The sequence below is a fragment of the Lissotriton vulgaris genome, chromosome 5, assembly GCF_964263255.1.
Source record: "Lissotriton vulgaris chromosome 5, aLisVul1.2, whole genome shotgun sequence".
Lineage (NCBI taxonomy): Eukaryota > Metazoa > Chordata > Amphibia > Caudata > Salamandridae > Lissotriton > Lissotriton vulgaris.
Genome location: NC_141693.1, coordinates 1,979,605,917 through 1,979,626,978, shown reverse-complemented (window position 1 = coordinate 1,979,626,978; position 21,062 = coordinate 1,979,605,917). Strand labels below are relative to the sequence as shown.

Genomic DNA, 21,062 nt, shown 5'->3' with positions numbered 1-21,062 from the left:
TCACTATACAGCTAAAGTGCAAATGCCGCTGTTTTAAGGTAATAACATTGGGTTTGGAAATAGGCATAATTCCTCTGTGGATCTTAAAATAGGCTTCATTGAACACATACTGGCCTGGAATTCCTTGCCAACAAATAACACCAATCCCAGGTGTAATGCAATAAGAAATAATGAAATATATTTAAAAGGGGGTTTCTTAGGGCAAATAATAATCCAGCAGCATCCACAGCATGCCAATAGTGATACTTGTATCTCAATAGACCACAAATAAACTTTGTAATGATGACAATTTGTTGAATAGTTAAGTCTTGCTGGAGGGATGTATCCGGAAGGGAGGAGGACTGAGGCATCGGGGACCGAGGTGTTGCAGAATGTCACAAGGAGGTAGTCAATATTACAGTTTTCAAATACAAAAAGGTGCCTTTTTTGGAAAAAGGATAATAGCAATTTAAAGAATAACAAATGCCGAGCTGGACACTCTGTTAGATTTTCAATGCTACAGCATGCGGGGAAGCGGCAACACAAGATGGGCCGCAGTGATGCTTTTTGCTGTTCCTTTGGAATGGCATCAGAAAAGTCTTCTTTATTTCTGTGCACCACCTTCACAAGGTCCTTCGTTTAATTAGACCAATCAATGCATGATTAGCAAGTATGTGATGGCCTTTCAGAATAACATTGTAACCCTGGGAGGCAAGTCTTTTACTTTCACACACTACTTTTATGTTTACAGCTAGTGGTATAATGTGTCAAGGTTTCTTTCAGAGAAGTCCCAGTTCAATGTGTACACATGCTTGACCTATATTCATACTGACATAATAATGTTCTTGCATATTTCCTCACAAGGTCTTGTGACAGCAGTCCCAGGTTCCTCCCCTGACCTGCTAATTACTCTTTGTAGGTGCATCAATCTGGGAGAAAGTTTAACTTAGTTTGCTCTAGGATCTCTCATGGGACAAAGCTGTATATTATGTAAAGTACAGAATGACACTCATTTTCAAGAATAGACTAGGGCTGGTATGCACACATTTATTTCATATTAAAGGGGCATTATTAATGTAAATGTGCGCTCCAATGCAGAGTGATGCAGGGGTGTTCTTCAAAGAAAACATAGTAGCCGGATCCATAACACATTTTCAGAGTACCACATTTAACAACTTAGTAATCCATCTAAAATAAACAAATTTTCCACAGTGAGTAATTATATTGAAATCTAATATGAATATAGACCTCCTGAACCTAGTCCATCTAGATTATTTAAAATAGTACACTTATGTTAGGAATGTGTCCATAAACAATGATCAATCAAAGAAAACCACAAACGTAAATTCAAGCTGGTTGTGAAATTTCTTTGCTTGTCGAAAAACCTGCATCGGTGTGTAATGCATCAGAGCTTTTAAACATGCAACACATAAAGGGATGGCTCTGGACGGCACTTACAATAGATTATTTTAAGAAGCTGACTTGTGGGTCTTCTCTTAAGCTTCTTTGGATATTCATTAGTGCTGTACCACTCTCCTGAAGCCGCTACTGACCTTCTCTAAAGATGGGGATATGGCTACTGTTGATGTAACAATATTTTTAATGAATTGAAGTACTGTATAGTGTAGTAGTTGGATGCTTCTCTTTGCTATTGTTCTATAAAATTGCAACGGTCTGAGGTGAGGTAATTAAGCTGTTTCCCGAGGGCCTGGCTAATACTTTTAGTGAGTATATCAAATACCCGCAGGATGTCCAAGTGAATATGGGTCTATCCAGAATGTTATTTGTGGTCACATCCAAACACCACATTTCTACGCATTTCAGAACAGATTTCTTCATTTCAGCTACATCAAATGGATAGGTCCACACAACAAACTTACAATAGTATTTAGTCAGTTGCAGAGCACTGACAACATGGTTGGTCCTTAACAATTTTATATGATAATGAATGTGCATGGATATTCATAGTGAAGTTCAATTTCAAAATGTTCTTAAGAGGTTTGTGTGATAAAATTCAGAATCAGCAAACGCTATTCACTCCCACGTGCCAGGCATCTGGGCGGATCTTCAAGCTGCTTAACTACAAAAAGAGTGTGTCGGCCCAGGTCCAATGAAAGGTATCTCTCTAGAGAGGGCAGAGAGGCTCGGGAAAGGAAGCAGCATCTCATAACCAAATCAAATAGGTTTGAAAAAGAGGACAAAGCCAAGGGATGAAAATTAGTATTAGAGGGGGCAGCTAACATAGAGAAAACAGCAGTTCTCAGTTGCATCTCCAACAAAGACTAACAATAAGCATTCTAAGATGATCTTTGTGTGGAGATGTCAGTTGTGGTTTTGAGTCGTATTATTTAATTGTTCCCTGGATGTCCCCTTTAAAATTCTTCTGAAACAGAATGATCATCAGGGAACGGAACAGATGGCTTATAACACACAGAAAACCAGCACCCCAGTATTTATGGAGATGTTGCTTTTGGAAATTAAATATGATGGATTAAAGGTCTTGCTACATTGGTATTGAGGTGAAAATCCACACCTTTAAACTAATGTTCTTTAAAAAAAGAATGTGATTGCATGTGCTTGTTTACTGCTTACTTTCTAGTGAGGTGGGTTTTGAGGGCAGCAAATCTTTGCTGGGATCCTGGCACCATTCGGGAGGTAAGCAAAGTACATTAAAATGGTCTGTTAATGGATGTGTCGGGACCTAAATAATGTTGAAAAAGTAGAGTTAGGGAGTCAGGAAGTTACATTCAAAGTGCTAAGCCTCTCTTGGTGTAAGAAGTTTAAGGTCTATTTGCAGCCACCGTACAGACGGAAGAGATTACACCAATAGACGCACAAGACGCTGTTTATTTGATGAAATGCCCCGTGTTGTAAGGGTTTTGCCAAGCCTAGAATGGCCTAATGACATCGGTTTACACAGACGCACCACCACAGGTGCTAAGGACACATTTGAGGGATGCTCTGCACAATGTTTTGTTTTGCAGATGAGAATCTTGCAGATCTGTTGCACACCTAGTCTGCTCAAGGACAAATCTTATTGAGTTAGTAGATGCACACTCTTAAATGTTCAAAGCTTTTCATATGGCATTTTAGAGTGCATTGCAGCAAGAAACTAGAGCTAGTCAAACCATGGTTTATTTTTGAGTTCTTAGAGAGGTTGTACAGTTATTAAATGACCAGATGGGTTTAGGAAACATGTGTTTCTGCTTGGAGATGTAGAAAAAAAAACACTGGAAAGAGAATGACAAGTGAGGGAACCTCATGCTGGATAAAAGAAGACACAATCAAACATATTAGGACCTGATGCTTCTTAAATTGCTCTGGGATTAGGAACGGGATTAGATATCAGAAAGTTCTAAATTAGAGAACCAAAACTCGGACTATACAATAAAAAACATATAGTCCATTTGCTTATTTTTTTGTTATTTCGCCAGCACTGGAAGTATTATTCAACCAAGCAATATTGAGCTATGATTAGACTTAAACTGCGTCAGAAGGCTAAAGGCTCAAAAAGAAGTTAAATGTGGAAAACTGAGCCTCGGAAGGAGAATCCAAGAAGACTGGAGGGATGTGAGACAAAGGAGGGAAGGAAGGCTTGGTGCATGGGCTGTACAACCTATAGCATCTTAAACATGATTTTTGTTCCATTTCAATATGAGCTAAATGTGAAGTTCCTGTAAGGGGACGCCATTACGAATTGTATTCAATTTTGCGAGTCACAATTCGATGCAATTTGCTATTCACATAATTGAATGTACAACAGTGTCTCAGACACTCTTTGCTATTCCTAATAGGGTCGCAAATTGCATGCCTCATTAATATTCATTAGGCAGTCGCAATTTGCTACCCCATTGGAATGGCTAGAACTCCCAGGGATGGTGGTGGCTGGGGTCAGCAGACCAACATGTCTGGGATTGCTTTTTAAATAAAGCAGTTTCTATTTTATCAAATGAAGTCTGTTTTCCTTAAACAAAAACGGGGTGCATTTAAAAAAGAAAAATTAAACTTTTCAGTTTCATTTTTTATGGGCAGGCAGTGGTCCCTGGGACCAATTCCTGCTCTTAAAAAATATTTTTGCACACACTCACAGAGGCGAAAGGGTCCCCTAGAGTCCCCTTCCCGTTTGTGAGTGTTTACCACCTACCTAATTTGGTGGTAAATTGCAAATGTTTTGCGGCTACAAAACAATGGTATTTTGAAGTACATTGAAAGTCGCAAAAGCTATTTTGTGAGTCTGTGACTCGCAAAATAGTGTTTGTACATGCCAGGACCCTTTTTGCGGTCGCAAACGGGCCGATCTCCTGTTTGCGACCGCAAAAAACAGTCGTACATCTGGCCCAGAGTCATTTTCATCCAGAGCTTCCAGGTCGGGAACCTTGGTCTGCTTTCTTCTTTTACTGTCTTTAGTATCTGCTTTGGTGTAAATGAAACAGCTGCTGTTAATGCCCTTTTTTTCTCAATCCCCGTGACCACAGCAACCTGCCTATAAGCATCATCCACAAAATTGTTTTACACACACTTGAAACACATTCATGAAATCAGTATCACAAAGTTAGTCAAAATATTTGTCAGTTTGTCTCTGCTGTCTCCCATTTTCTAACTGTCCCTAGCCCTGGAGTCTTAGGAAAAAGTTTTCACCTGAAAACAGATCACACATGCAAATATTTTGTGAATTAATCCTGGCAAGGTATAATTTAGTCCCTTTTTTAGAGAGTGGTTAAATTATGTATGAAAATGCGCTCTCCTGTTGTTATCAAAAAGTTGAAGTTTTAATTTAATGTAATTTCTTGTCTGTATGAGGAGGATCATAAAGACGCGAACACCCATGCAGTAAGAAAAAAACGAATCTGCTAAGTTGTTATGTCTTTTCACGCCTATTTCTTGTTTTACTTTCAAAACATGAGCAAACAATATGTAGACAGCTTATAACCTATAATTATGGGCAAAAATACTGTTGCGAGGAGTTTTCCTTTTGCAAAGCTATTTATGGGGTTTGGCCACAAAGTGAATAAGATTTTCTTTGTAGTGGTTTTGTTGTACTTCCCATCAGATTAGCATACCTCAGAATCTGGGTCAACATAAATTACGTATAAAAACGAAGTAAAAATCGTATGTAGGAAGGTTACCTAAACTACAAGTCAAACTCAGTAATAAACAGTTTTTATGTGCCCATCAATTTTTAAATTGTAAAATTCACCCTAAGCAAGAAACTTAAAGGAGTGAAAAAGGTAATTAAATGAGAGAAACACCAACCAAAGCACTTCCTGATTTGTCTATGTTTCAAGATAACATCTAGTCAGAAATTGGCAGAAAGAACAACATGTCTGAACTAACAGCTCCGTTTCTCACCACATCAGTTTGATGACCAAATATAACATATTTTTGGGAGTTCTTGTACTTGAGATGTCCTAGCAAAATTACTTTAGCAGGGAAGTGAAAAATGTCTGAAACAAAGTAAGACATTGTTTGGAATCCACCTTTAGTAACTTTACACATTTCTGTGTGGACTGAAAACCTAAATAAACAACTTGCAATGAAAACCACATGGGGCGACAGTTACAGTCTGGAGTTAGTTGCAAACAAATGTTTTATTTATTTTTTTACAGGTCATTAAATAAAGATCTTTTTTCTTTCTTTGACGCACCTTTTGGAGTGTTTTCAGACCCTTAATCTAAACGCTTCAGTCCAGAACATGCGGTCTCCTCCGAGCTGGCGTGACCATCCTACCAAATCCGCTGCCTTTTCCATGGTTTGTAGTGTTAACCAAATCCTACATAGCATACAATATAAGGGCTATCGTCTAGTATGGATTGATCTATCTTTAGGTAGAAAAAAGTGTATAAAGAAAATGAATGCCGGACATCACATTTACATTAACTTCTCACAGTTCAAATGGAAAGTGTTTCACAACGGTGTGATGAATCATGCAGCGGGGTCAAAAACGTCCTTCCCCAACATTTTCAGCCTTCTAGTCATCTGATATAAGTATCAGTGGCTCTTTAAATATTAAACATCCTAAGGAAATGGGTCTAAATGGTGCATAGTCATATACAAATACTGATTTTTGTACAAGGTGAGTTCTACTTTTTTTTCTTAAAAAAGGATCACTTTTTTCCATTCCAGCCTTGAGGTTGCTTGCTTCTCCGCGGTCCGGCTGGAAGAGGCCTTTTCCACCATTGTCCCTTTCCCATTCTTCCAATCGACATTCTGGAGTGTTTTCAACATGACGGAAGTCCTGATGGAGGAAGAACGAGGGTGCGGGTCGCAACTTATGGCTGTAGAGTCCATCCTGTAAGTCTAGTGTTTGCTGCGATGCAGCCGGTGAAGGCTCTCCCATTGCCTTCATGAAGCAAAATACGAGCTCTGCATGGAATAGAGCCTGTCAATAGGATTTCCTACTCTCGCCTGCATGGAGTTGACTTCAGACGAGGCAAGAAAACAGTCGCTGAGGCTCGTTAAGGAGGTATCACTGTCAATGTCATGGAAAATGGAGTCGTTTCCTGCAAAAGAAATGGTTTTTAAAATTAAGTTTTTTTTAAATTAAGCAGAGGGAAAAAATACATGTATTAATATCATTGGTCACATTTTTGGAAAAGGGACAGTTACAAAAATGAGCTGTACATCATCCAGTGTCAACCTGTACGGCAGAAAGGACTAGCCTTCAAAATGGAGGCCAGAGTCACTGGTTATTAGTTTACAATTTAAGTCAAAATGTGGCACAACCTTTTTTGCAATATTGTTAATTGCACAAATTAATAACAGGATTGTTAAATAGACTTATATAAATTGATAATTTGTAAATGGATTTGGGTGAAAACTCTAGTAGGTGTTTATAACTTATTAGAATATTACAATGTTGGGAGCTTGTAGGGGAGGCAAATTGGGATGTCACCTATTGCTGGTGAGCGGCAGCACTTTGAGGCAGTTTGGGCAGCAACTCCTTCCTTTCTTCAGTACAGACTCACAAAATGGACAACACCTCTCTGTTCACTATTGTAATATCTTATTTCTGACTGCTCTGTAGTTTCATTATGAAGAATTTGTTCTGAAAATAAAACTGGTTGGATTCATGCTACATATATGCCAGTCTGTCATTTACCAAAATGTATTCAGAAAAAGTACAGATATATGTCACAAATAAAAATAATTGTGTAGGTCAAAGTTAGAGTATAGTTTTTTCAGTATGAATGGCACTCATTAAGACATGATGTAGCTGTAAAAGAGCGGGCTCCACACTCAGTAATTGCAAGTGTTGTTGTTTATAACACTTACAAACTGTGAAAGTGGGGTATGAAGTGCTACATAAAAAAAATATTTGTGTTATCATTAAAATTAGAATTACCACCAAGACATATAAAATCTCAAAGGTGAACACACTCAAAAAGTTCAGGAGTAGTGAAGGTAAAAGAGAAAAACATTTGATGGAATGGAATGAGAGGAAATATCATCTACTCCATTCTTACATGGAAGTGAGCTGTAGCCTTCCAAGCAAGAAGAAAGGTTGGCCAGGAATGGTACAGGCTGTTTTCAAAGCTCCAACCTTTTTATCAGGCATAGTCCAGGCCCATTACAATAACTGGATGTCACCTTACAGTTTTAGCTCACCTCCTGTGAGCCCTAGAACTGAAGGTTGCCAGATCCCTCAAGAATCAAGTACAGGTTTCCGCAGCTAACAAGGCTACTGCAGACTGACGCATACCGACACAGAGGCGGTTGGGAAACATGTTAGTGATTAGACTCTGTTCTTAAAGCGGTGGACGCTTGAATGGTACCCTTGCTTGTTGGTTTAAATACAAAAAGGTGGTGTCTGAATCTGTGATAGCGGGTGGCAAGGCTTACCATAAGGATTCATGTGGTCACCTGGCATTTGAGGAGGGGTAAGCCCCTGTTGAAATGGATCTGTGCTGTAACTGTTCTGGTCCATAGCTACAATCTGCTGCTGTGGTGCGGAGAGGGGAGTGTATGAAGTCATGATCCCTTCCATTCGATTGGACATTACTTCTGTAAAACAAAGCACAAGCTACGTTAGCATTTATGACATCCGATAGGTGGAAGCTACCATCTTGTTAGTCAAGCGAATTGTAATGCAAAGTGACGCTTGCTGAGATTACTCTAACAGCCTAACCCAAAACATTCGATGAAGAATGGCGTGCAGCAGCTGGAATGAATATTCCTTACGGTAGCGTATCACCGCAGTGAAAGTTATCGAATCTAAGAAACACTGCCAGACTGAGGTGATAAGAGTATGTTTGCCTTTTCACCAGCGACTGTAATAGACATTCATCATTGAATATTCATAACACAGCTACAGGATCCTACAAATCAGCTGGAGCTCATGTCAAAGTTTACATACTTCAATAGGCAGTATATTAAATCTGTCATATGTCTGTCAACGCACATGTCTGGCTATCGTACGTAAATTACGTTACATCACTACATGGCCCACAGGCAGAGCGATGCAACCAAACGTGTCTGCAACATATCTATTGGTCAGCTTGAGCACTTAAAACAAGTGTCTTTGCTTTTTGAATCTTTGAATCCTCCATGTACTATACATTATTGTAAACCAATTGAGCTTGCCTTATATTAACGGGTACTATATATTCACCTATGCCACTTGTCCTTCCAGAAATCCATCAGCATGCTGTACCAACTAGAACTTTATGTCAACCCAGTTCTCGGCTCAGTGCTGTTATCCAGGATAAAGTGCATTTGTGCTTTGAATATCTTGTAATCATAACAATACCACACGCACCAACCCAGAATCGAATACCAACAACATTTCTCCAAATCTTCCCACTTTATAAAATAAGAAAGGAGAAAGAGCTGCTGACTTCAAATGGAAAGTACAGTCAACATTTGCTTGGACTGGTACATTTATTTCTTATCATTTTTGATTTCTCACCATTTTACGTTATGGGCAACTCAACGCTTCAGATCCACAAAGAAGTATTTAGTTGTGTACGATTGGTTGAAAAATCACTGGTTTGTGATTGTCATTGTATGCATATCCACTTCAGTAACTTTCATTATTGGAAACAAATAATAACGCATGGGATATGGTTGTACCATACGATAGTAGCCTGGGATATCGAGTAGGGAATATTGAGATATCTTAGTACCACAGCCAGAAAGTCGAGAACCAAAGTATCAAAAGGTAAGTGCATAGAGGGAAGTGTAGGTTTTATTCTTAACTCCACATCTGTATAGACAATCTATACATACTTTACTTCTCGAAATTGTTTTCCCCGATACTCCCTACTCAATGTTGTGGACTCACATCTTGCAGTGTTGACATGGCAGGTGCCACATCTCCAAAGGAACTACAGACACAAGACGAAGACTTGGGTCTTCCAGGCTCTCTGATTTCAATACGACACTAGGGTGTGCAGTAAATTTGGCTCACACTCCCTCACAACATGGGCATCCACTGTCCACCTCTGCTACCTGACTACATAGGAGGTATTCAAAAGTGCTGTACCGTACCTTGCCCCAGCCTCTGGGAGTTTTGCTGTTCTTGTTGTTGTTGGTGCCGTCGAGCCAATTTCTTCATCTGGATATGAAGGAAATATGTTTGTCAGCTTTATCAAAGTTATATTCGCTGAAACACAATATCTTCAGAACCACTGTACATGTTACATCCGTGGCTCTATCGCTCAATGGTAGAACACATTTCAGAAGATGTATTGACAAAATTGTTAAGAAAGGATGTGTGTGAATCACAGGGGCAATTGTTGGCCAAAACATATGGACACACCCACAGCTTTTATTTCTTTCCTTGATTCAGAGAAAGGGCTAACTTGAATAGGAGTTCAACAAGAAGGCCACCATCCAATTTGATCTATTACTGAGAACCCTCAAGCTTAAACAAAATCATTGTCCACAGCATTCACTGCGGCCGATCAGCATCTCAGCCCACGAGTGGGCACCCACATTCTGAAGCAGTACAAACCATCCATGCATTAAAATTTTATATGCAAATCACCATAACAATATAAACTTTAAGCCTGTTAGACAAGTGTTCCAGGCCAGTTACAGCTCAGTTTCTTGGAAACCAGTCAACTTTGCAATGAAGCTCATCCCGAGAGCCATAGCTAGCAAGGTTTGGCGGTCAACGAGTGAAGATGGAAGGCTGGGCCAGCTGTCTCGGTGTCAAGCTATAGCTTTACCAGATAAAATCTTGCAGCCACACTTGAGTCCTGGCCTGCTCCCTGCCACTGCCTTTTCCTCTCGAAATAACAATTATATATAAACTGAATTACTGCCCGCTCTTTACCACAAAATCCTCTGATGAGACCCAGAGGACAATACAAGAACTGTCTGCGTGAAACTCCGGATGAGTTTGTTTTTCTCACATGTCAATCTCTAGAATCCTCTTGGCAGGTTTCATGCATATTGGTGACATTGTTGATCATGTGAATTAAAGCTCGTCTAGCAATGCTGATTGCGTGTTTTAAAAATAAACACGTTAAGAATGTCATGCATCCGTCTTTTGTAAATAAACCATATTTTTGAGTTTTTGTAATGATATAATCATGGTGAATAGTGAAAGGCCCTCACTTCGAGCATTTATTTTTTTGCAGTGTTAACGCACTTCCTAAAATTGCTCTACTGTCTCCGGTGAGCCTGCATTACCACATGTTTGCATTTATATAAGGAATTACCTGCAGAAACAGTGTCTCTTCATTGCTTTCCAAATATTAAGGTGCAATGGCACCCTTTTGAATTTTATCACAGGAAAATAAGATTCTTTGGGAGCCCAAAAGTCTTGGAAATAATAAGCACTTATTTTTTAAGCAGATGTGTTTATGTGATCAGGAAAATCCCATCACTTTCAGTGCAAGACAGCCAATTGCTGACGTTGGCTGGCCCATCACCCCTTTCTTGTACACTGTACTGGGGGGAGGAAAAATAGATGAGGGTGGATGACCCAATGCCCCTCTGTATAGGTTTACATGCATGTCATTTTTATTTTGGATGTTTTTTTTAATTACATGAGGATGGCAAGACATATAACGCAAATTCTAGGCCAGATCAAAAAACGTTCATGTCAATTTTCTTCTCAACTTCCATGACAATTACCATAACTACACCTTCTGCTTATGCCTTTAAGTTATGTTGGGCTTGTATCTGGAGGTAGGCAATGGTGGGCCACTTTTACTTTCTGCCTTTTTATTTGAAAAGGATGTTCTCATGTTCTTTTCATGGACCACCACATATCTGTTACATCTATCTGTAAACCTAAATATTTTCTGACAATTTTTTAAAAAGCAACACATTGAACTTGTTCTCCCTTTTTAGTACATCTGTTTTTGTACGACCGCGCAATGGGATATTGTTTTACTGTATTTTCTTCACTAATTTTTTAATAATTTTATGAAGAAACTAAAAATTACTCCATATTATTTTTACATTTATTTCAGTTTATAAAATAATCGTGGACTATTGTGAACACAAACGTGCTGCTGTTGTTTTCCAAAATCCAACCTATTGAGACAAATTAAAAGGACAATAATTGCTTTCAATTGCACCATTTTCCCTTGTTTTACAACATCTAATTTTGCCACACTCATTGCTCCTTTTGTATCAGAAAAAATCATTTGTAGAGAATAATGAACTTGTACAGGAGATGTATACTTCTGTTTTACTGTGTCCAGTATTATGTGAAGATGTTTTTGTGGACAATCCTAAACTTCTTCAACAATTATCTCTAAAATAATACATTTATACAATCATTGGCAAGGTCAATGTAATCTCTCCTTTTGGCTTTGCCAATGCAGACCTATTGATTTTGCCACTGGTTTTTGCCAATTCTATTCAGCAAAAAATGGTTATTGGTGATGCTGAACTGCATCAGCAACAAAACAGAAGTGTGATGATATATGCGCATGGCCGCATTATCACACATGCACACCTATGTGTCATGACATTACAAATTGGACTGATGCATGAATATCACCACACATGAACACACATGATGTGGTGTCCATTTTGCATTCTTTAAATTTTTTAATTTACCGTTCCAAGATGGGGAAGCCAATCTTGGAGCAGTACATTTGAAAATAGTGTGTGAAATAATAAGTGTGTGTTTAGTAAGAATGTGATGGGGAGGGGCAAATGAAGAATGGCGAGGGAAATTAATTTTAAAGTTGAAAATCTCACATCGGGGGTGCACAGTTTAGCAATTGCTGCTTCCCCCTACTTTTCAACATTTTGTTAAAACTGTGGCAACTTTATGAACTGTACAAACTTTGTGGAGTTTCAACAACACTGGTGCAGAATCTTTTTTCTAAAAATGTTTCTATGGTTTTTTCAGACAATTTCTTCCACCATCGACGAGGTGCGAACATCCCTCACAAATTATTCAGAATCCTACACATCTCATGACAGCATGCATGGACACATATGGTATTGTATGTATAGTACCGTATTTAATGTTGTAACATACTCTCTTAAAGTAAGCCCAGAAAGACTGTGGGTGCTAAATTTGGCAAATGCATTTAAACCAATTTTCCGGATTCACACTTACCTTCGCTCTCTGGTTCTGAAACCAAACTTGAACAACGCGTACACTCAGCCCCGTTTCTGCTGCTAATGTTTCCCTGACCTGTGTTAAAAAAAATAAGGGCAAATTGAGAACTCCCGTTGCTACAAAACACTTCAATTTTACATTTTTGCACTTTTTAAAATGTTAATTTTATAAATTTGAGCTGGAAACCATTGTTCTCAAGTAAAAGTTAGAGTGGGGTCTGTGAACATTTCCCATATATAGAGCAGGAGTCTAGCATGTGGGGAAACAGGGATTTTTTAAAAAGGTTAGGTCTGGTGGAACAATGCACTAAAACCGGAGAACGTGGTGAGGCAGAAGTAGGCGTGGGCGGAAAATCCGTTCCGCTCGCGGATTTTGCGGATTTTCGGGAAATCCGCAATCCGCGAGATTTGCGAATTTCCCGCAAAATCCGCAAATCCGCGAGCAGCGGATTTTGCTCGCACTGCTCGCACTGTTCGCGTGAGTTCGCGCCCCGCGAATAAGTGCAAAATTGCAGAAATACGATCTTAGCAAAACTGAAAGTAACTACTTACCAGGTTCAAAAGTTCAGGCTCATCATTAGTAGCCATTTCCTGGAGTGCTTCCTGAGGGGCCCCTCCAGAGTTCAGTTGCCAGTTGAAACTAGTATGTGACCCTGCTCTGAACCTCAGAATAGTTACACATATGCCACAAAGGTCCTGAATTACAGCTAAGGGAGACAAGCAGGAGCCAGGCTGGAAGTTAAAATCCATTAATCAGCCCCTAATTCATTATTGTCAGTTGGGGCAGGGCAGGTGTTGTAACTAATTTTGCAACAATGAAAGCACTTAGCAAGTGCAAAAGATCACTAATCAGGGCGCACTAAGGAAGCAGGTGCCAGCTAAAAAAATATTCTGTGACACATGAATCAGCCCCAAATTAATTCAGGTCACTTGAGGCAGGGAAGGTGTGCTTTGCTTTGCCGAAAATAATGTACACTGGACAACCAGAGGGTGTGGTGATGAAACAGAGGGTGGCATGGGTGGGCCAGAGGGTGGCATGAGTAGTCAGAGAGTGGCAGTAGTGACAGAGAGTGGCAGTGATGAAGAAGAGTGTCCCAAACAGGCTGGACACGTAGAAACAAAGAGTTCGCGAAACTTGCGACCCGACAGGTAAGTTCGCAATTTGCGAAAGTGTACAAAACCCTCGCGAACTGGCAGAAACACGGGCGAACACAAAAAAAAAAAAATCCGCAAATTCGCGGGAATTCGCGGATTTTGCGGATTGCGAATCCGCAAATCCGCAAAATTCGCGAACGCGAGATCCGCAAAATTCGCTCATGCTTAGGCAGAAGGCACACCTCTAGGTTGGGATGTAAATGAATATTTGGATTTCTTTTTCTGTGATTTTCCGTTGTTTTGAACCTGGATTAATTACAGACTAGCACATGATATGAATGGATTCTGGTTTGTTTATATGTGAAACTTGTCTCCATTTCCAGCTTTACAGATGCATGATGGGTACCCATCATTGAATTTCAGACTCCCTACTTTGCACAAAGTCAGTGCTTTATTTGAGCCGGAGGTTGCCGGTGGGTCTCGCCAGGCACTGTTTTTTCAAACTAGCGCTTATTTTTCTTCTCAGGTTTTCATCTAGAGCAAGAGATAGAAAAACACCAAAGGGCAAAAGAAGGCGGAAGAGAAAGACAGTAAAACGGTGACAAATGGGGAAAACGGGGAGGAAAAAGAACCTACAGGGGTAAGGTAAAGGGGCAGTGAGTGTCTGGTGGTGGATGAAAGAGCCATCCTTGCCAGCCAGCCTTGGTTCTCAGCACCCCTGCCCACCCCCGGATTTTGCTGACCAAGGATTATTGTTTTAGAAATTAAGCACTACACAAAACGCTGAGCCATAAAATTAAAATAAAAAATCAATCATTATTGCTCAAAACTCAATCCAGTCTGTGCTCGCTAAGAGTCGACAGGCCCAACTCGCACTTGTTCAATAAGACTTTAGTGGGGCAGGCCTAACAGCCGCAGTGCTCTTACTCCGAAACGTGTAAATAGAGTCGCGATTCTTCCAAGCATTCGTACAGCTTTAAAACCCGCCATTTTCTATTCATCTAACATTCAACCTATTTTAGAAAGTTCACAGAAACAGATTCACAAAAGCATGCAGTGCTCTACAGAAACAAATAAATTCAAAATTGTTACATCTGAAACAGTTTTTAAGTGCATCGCGGTTTGTCTCATACCCGGTAACAAAGTTTTGAAGCTCTGACACGTTTAGAAAGCTTACATACGGATCAAAGGTTTATAAAAAAGATATCAGCCATACTGCTTCTTTGGGGGAGGTCTACATGATTTCAAATAACTTAAATAAAAATGTATAAACTACATTTTTCAAAAACCAAAGGGCAATAACACTGTGCCTGGTATTGCATACCATGTGGAATATTTTTTCATTTTTCAGTATATGTTGCAAATTATATCTGCACATTTTTTAAAATACACTTTTTTTCCGCAGGAATGTGAGGGCGCTAGATTGATGTAGTCCATTGTGCATTAGCTTAGAATTTCCCTCACAGTAGCTTACCTTCCTGCAGGGTTTGGAGGACACCTCGAAGGACGCTTTAAAGGCCCGCCTCTGTTGTGTTGTGAGGATTGTTCTAGGCCGCTTGGGTCTTCTTGGGTCCTTCCCATCATCGCTGCCTTTTCCTGGGGTGGGTTGTCCTTTGCAAGGTTTGATGTCCCCATCCTCGTCGTCGCTCTTAACTGGTGATACAATTTTAGCAGAACATCATTAAAAACTTGTCTATTGGAGGCCAATTTCACCTAGAGGTAATTTCAAATACGCAGTATAGTTAGATGTGCAGGGGAGAAATTATTGGATAAAGCAAAGCGATGTTTTTGTATAAGTAAGTTGAGATTTTAAAAATTAAATTACATAAAGAATTATATTAAATATTATACAAAGAATCATAAAGTACAAAGAGCAGTTCATCCTAGCAGAATTTCAGTACAATGTTTTTGAGAAAGGTTTCAGACAGTTAGGGTCAGAGCCCAGTGAGGACTGAGAAGTCTGTTGTGATGTCACATTGGCACAATCAGTTATAAATTCTCACTTTTCTAAAATAGTTAAACATTGTTGTAGCATGGTTACATCACTCGGATAATTTAAAATAAGGCAATGGAGAGGAAAAATGTATTTGAGGAAACTTACACTATAAAACACTTCACCATATCCCACAAGTACCAATCATCCTTTATAAAAAAAACAAATCAGTATCTCAGTTTCTCTAGACAGGAAATAGGTAAATATTTGTAGAAGAAAAACTGACCACTTCCTGAACTCGACCGTTACTACTGCCGATATATATATATATATATATATATATATATATATATATATATATATATATATATATATATATGCGCATCCCATGGTTTTCACCGTATAGTCCCTTCTTTGTTGTCATACAGAGGATTTTAAAGTGGCATTTCTATTTTATTAGCCTACAAATGGTGGCTGTTCTTTCTATCCAACCATGTTACTTGTTTAGAAGAGAGTGGCCGAAGACCCACTCTCGTCTTCAATTACAGGTCCCTACTGATATGTGCATGGGCGCGCTTGAACCGTATATCTCATCCTAAACACAAACCCCATTGTTAGGTTTAGTGGTAGGTTGCTATTTATAATTTTAGTCTTTGCAAAAATAAGATTTTGGGAAAATTGTAAGTGGTTTTAAACAAGAAAGCTTTACATCTGCCAAGTTAAAAAAAAGACCAAATAAACCACTATTAAATAGAACAATAAACATGTGATAGTTTGCAATTTCCTAAAAAGGGCACATTTAAAGTAAACATTGATGGCACTATAAACTTATTTTTATTCGAAGGAGATGAAGAGAATTCTATTATCTAAGGATTTGTTTTCAAAAATGCATTTCAGTAGATCTCTTGGCTTGATCTTCTTGCAGAAGGGTCACGTGACACACGCATGTGTGTGAACGACCAGGTTGGACATGACATCCGGGGCCCGTGGCATCAGATGTAACTCAATATGGCGGCGGTCTCTATTGCAAACATACTGTAGCACGTGTAGCCATAACATCTGGCCCATAAAGACAATGGAGCTGTGTTATGGACTGGGAACCGCAGCCGGCTGCTCCCAGAGACAGCAGCGTGTCAGAGCTGAGGTCTGCAAGGTGAGGGCTGATGCTGCACAGTTGTAGAAGCCTAGCTCAGAAAGCAAAACATTTTTCTATTCTCTTTTTTGCCAAGTCTGTGTACTTCATTTGAAGAAATAAGGGGGAATATGCAAATAAATACCTATTATTTTTTTTGCAAAAAAATGTAAAAGGTTTTCTTTACCGACACAGAATTCAACGCTCACGTATTATAGATTTCTACATTGTAAAGAAATTATACATTTGATTTTTTTGTCGGGCATTGCTTAATTTTTCTGAGACCTAAATTTGGTTTCATGATGGGAGAAAACACGTGTGCTGTAGCTGTCACTTTTCCAATGTTGGAGAGAGCGCTGCAGTTAAAGCACAAAGATTTGATGAAGGTATGAGTTTTGTCTTTTAAAAGGACCAGCACGTGGAGCCAGGGAGTCCTGCCCCTGCCTGCCTTGCACAATCCACGCCTCTTGGAGTTTAGCAGAGACAGGTCTCTCTGCACACAGCCCTGGCCCTGTGCACCCTCCTCGTGGTTGGTCTGGTCATCAGTGCAAGCCTGCATAGAACTCCGGGGATCTCCTTTGAAACAGTAGGACATGGAGACTGGCGCTCCAATGCACCAGGGGAGCCCAGCAACTGAAGGGTGCCTTGTGCTAGCCTCTCTGCCCTGTTGCACAAGAGAGGGCAACGTGACACGTTGTGGTAACATCTGGTGCACACCTACACAGCAGCTGGGGCAGCAGGTTTCACGTCAGCAGAATATTCGAGCTGAACATTTCTTCAGCCAGTTGTCCCACATAGCTATTGTTCTCTTGCACAACAAACATTGTTACTGATCAGCAGATGTGACCCCATTTATATAGCTCAGAAGGCTGAAAGGGTGCGTTGGCCCTGCCAACTTGTGAGAGAAGGTGCAAGGGCGCGCGGCCCTCTCTGCTTCATATCTGATCTCTCTTGGTCCAGAAAGCATGCACACTCTCAATTTTGCTGTAAATGTCGTTTCCCAAATTGTTCCCAGTAAATTCCTCGTCCACCCGCCCCATCTTCTGTCCGGTACATAGCTCGAAGAATGGGGAAACTGGAAACATTCACTTCCATTCTGACCATGTAGTATTTAAAGCCCTGGTTCTATTTTTGGAAATATGGCAGCACCAGGCGTTTTATGACCGCAACACTCGTCGATTGCACAAAATCCCTTTATACCTTCAACGCAGCTCTTATTTTCAGTGCATTAAATAAGGGACGCCCATTGTTCAGGTTTAGTCTAGAAGTACAGAAACTAAATATTAACGACATGCATGGAGCTGCTGCAGAATCAGAGGATGACATAAAGCACGACAGAGCACTCCTCCTGCACAGCACTGATGATGTGTGAGCTGTTTCCACCTTCTTCGGTTCATTTCAACAGCAGTGAGCAGATGTGCACATGGCCCTGGTGTTACACACCACTGCGGGAGCTGCAGCGCCCTGTCTGCGAGGACACTCACTCACTCACTCGCAGAAAGGTTCAACTAGGAGCTGGTTACACCCAATGAGCCAGGATTCCAGTGACAGCAACCAGGAGATGAGCACATCACCCACCGCTCAGCGGCAACGTGTCGCTAGGATAATTGTATCTCAACTCAACGTATTATTATTAATATTCTTCTTCTTCTCCTTCTTCTTCTTCTTCTTCTTCTTCTCCTTATTATTATTATTATTATTATTATTATTATTATTGTTGTTGTTATATTTATATGTGTATGCCGCAGACTGCAGCAGAAGGGAGCAAAGTGCTTCACAATGCACAAGATAACACAGAGAGGGTCAGGGTGGGACTGGCCTATAGGACAAGCCTTTTCTTTTTACTGTTGATTTCCTAATATTACCACAACTATTGCCTACAACAAGCTCAAATGCATTCAGCCTCCCAAGTCCAACAAAACACAGGTTCAAAACTGGTCTGATATGCAAACGTCAGACACTATTTTAGCTGTCTGTTCACTGACGAGGAGCACTTTAATTTTTGGTGCCCGGGCCTATTTCCGGACCTAGTCTGACCGTGGAGAGGTTCAAGCAGCCACGGCCCGTGGAGGGAGTTTCGGTGGGGCGGGGGTGCTAAAACCCGGAGTATGGATAATTGAAGGTAAGTAAACAATTTAATAAATAAAACGAATTTCGTGGCGTGTTCTGCATCGCATTTTGCGATGCAGGGCACGCTACGAAATTCGTTTTAATAATTAAATTGTTTATTTACCTTCAATTATCCATACTCCAGTTTTTAGCACCCCCCACCCTGCCCCTCCCCCGCCCCGCCTCTCCGCCCCGCCAAAACTCCCTCCACGTGCCGTGGCTGGGTTCAAGGTATATACTATATATGTGCCATCATGCACCAGGAACTGGGCTGTGTTGAGAGTACCATGAGTGGCCACACTAAAAATGTATTGCTCCATATATTTGGCAGTACTTGTACGCAGCTGCGATAATCGCTGGACATCTGCACTAACCTAGGCAGATAGGGCCTCCATATTCTACATTTTGAAGCTGAGAGCAGGGTAAAAAATGCACATTTATCGTGTTATTCCCCATTTCAATTTACAGAAAACTTTATTGGGAGGTCATGCCATACCAGAGAAAAAGGCACCCTGAGGTATTAGTATTTCGATAGGCGGTGTTACCACGAGGGGATAGTCAAGTCAACAAAAGCCTCAACAGAAGCAAAACAAGAACTAGGCATGTTGGACATTAGCCATATGAGACCCCTGGGGCGGCACCACAGAGCACAAACACCAGCGTCAGACTCCATGTCAAGGGACAGCCCTGTCCAAGGGAGCGGTGTCATTCCCAGTGACAGGCCATACTGAAGAGGAGTTATCATATGGACAAGGATGAATAAAACACAAGCCTGAGGTGGTGAGAACCTTACCTTTCCATAAAAATAGAAGGTAAAAATGTTATTTCTACCAAGAAGGAGCGCACAGTGTGAACCATCTGCAAAAACCAAAACTTTGAGAAATGGTGGCCCTCGACTAGGATATAGGAAATCAATGAATTGGGTGATGTAGTGCTCCGCCTAAGAGGTCCAGGAATAATATTTTCATGTTCATCTTAGTACTTACCTAGTTGCGTGCCTTGGAAATGCCTACCTTGTGTGCAGCCAGCTAGGTGGAAGTGACATTGGAACTGGCACGAAGATCACATTTTACTGTTGAGTAGGTAGGAAGGCCTCAACCAACATCCTCGTCGCCAATGTTGTGCATTATAAAGCGGATTATTACCTGAGTCGGAATCGTCGGGGCTGACGGAACTGAGAAGATCTTTCTCCTTCTCATAGTCACTTTTGCACAGCAACTGTCCTTCTTTCAGCACAAACTCATCGCCTTTCCTCAGTTGTCGCTCGCAGACGCAGCAGCAGAAGCAGCTTAAGTGGTAGACGCTTTCTAGGGCTCGCATCACGAACTCCGTTGGCGCTATTTTTTCCATACAGCCGCTGCACTTTGCCGCGAAGAGCCTGGAAAGAGAAGAGCCCAGAGTTAGAGAACCTTTCGCAATGCCTGCGAAGTACATTGCTAAAGACAAGACCTCCATTCACAGCATTGAGTGGCCCCTGGAGGCTATGCCAACTTTCTACCAGTTGTTGTGATTGCCACCCACTCATTATCAATGTGGTCATAGTGAGGGCAATTTACAGAATTATTACTTCCCAGTTCATCGGTTTCCGGAAGTTTGTGGACTGACCTGACACCCTGTTACCCTCTTGCATCCCATTAAAGAGCATGTTTGGCAACCATGCAACAAGTGCAGGAAATAACACCAACATAACGAGAGTTGGCACAGTAAAGTGCTAATATACACACAGCACCAGAAAACCAATAAACCTTTTAACCATACTGACATAGGGCTAGATTACTGCCGGCAGAGTTGTGAAAAGTTCACATTTTTATAAAATTCAAAAGTTGATGGATTTTACAGCAGTGAGGAATTCCAACAAAGACTTTTTAAGTACAAGAATTTCTCACTGAAACTTTTTTTTAGGAAATTCCTCAGCAAAATGTAGTATTGTTTTTTTACGGTATCCGAAGTACATTTGCTTAGTGAATTCCTACCAGGATGGTTGTGTTATGTGATGTAATTTTTACAGGTTTTTACTTCCACGTTTATTGAAACTTCACAACTGTGGGCTATTCAGGGCACTTGCGAAACTTAATACAAACTTCCTGAAGTGGGCGTACGCTAAGACGGCTTCCTGGAGTGGGCGTGAGTTAAGTTGCTTAACTTGTCATGCAACCTATTCTGATAGTAACATACTGAGTTGCTCTGTGGAAGAACAAGTTAAAATAAAAAATATTTTTAAAAACTTGTCATGCAACCTAGATGCATGCACAAGCGCTGGAGAAAGTATCCAGCATCTTTCCG

At 40.5% G+C, this 21,062-nt stretch overlaps 1 protein-coding gene across 2 annotated transcripts in view; it reads right to left on the bottom strand.

Moving 5' to 3' along the window:
* Positions 1–5,535: 5,535 nt before the first annotated feature.
* Positions 5,536–21,062, bottom strand: part of LMX1B (LIM homeobox transcription factor 1 beta) — a 210,156-nt gene continuing 194,629 nt past the window's right edge. Inside the window, exons 3-8 of one of the 2 annotated variants that reach the window (XM_086924710.1) lie at positions 19,925–20,157; positions 15,080–15,258; positions 12,509–12,586; positions 9,466–9,532; positions 7,819–7,980; positions 5,536–6,479 (exon numbers count right to left, since the gene is read on the bottom strand). In XM_086924710.1, coding sequence (XP_086780836.1) covers positions 6,322–6,479; positions 7,819–7,980; positions 9,466–9,532; positions 12,509–12,586; positions 15,080–15,258; positions 19,925–20,157 — 877 coding nt within the window. In that variant the 3' untranslated portion in view covers positions 5,536–6,321. The remainder of the gene's footprint in view (positions 6,480–7,818; positions 7,981–9,465; positions 9,533–12,508; positions 12,587–15,079; positions 15,259–19,924; positions 20,158–21,062) is intronic. The other variant, XM_086924709.1, reaches the window with a different exon arrangement.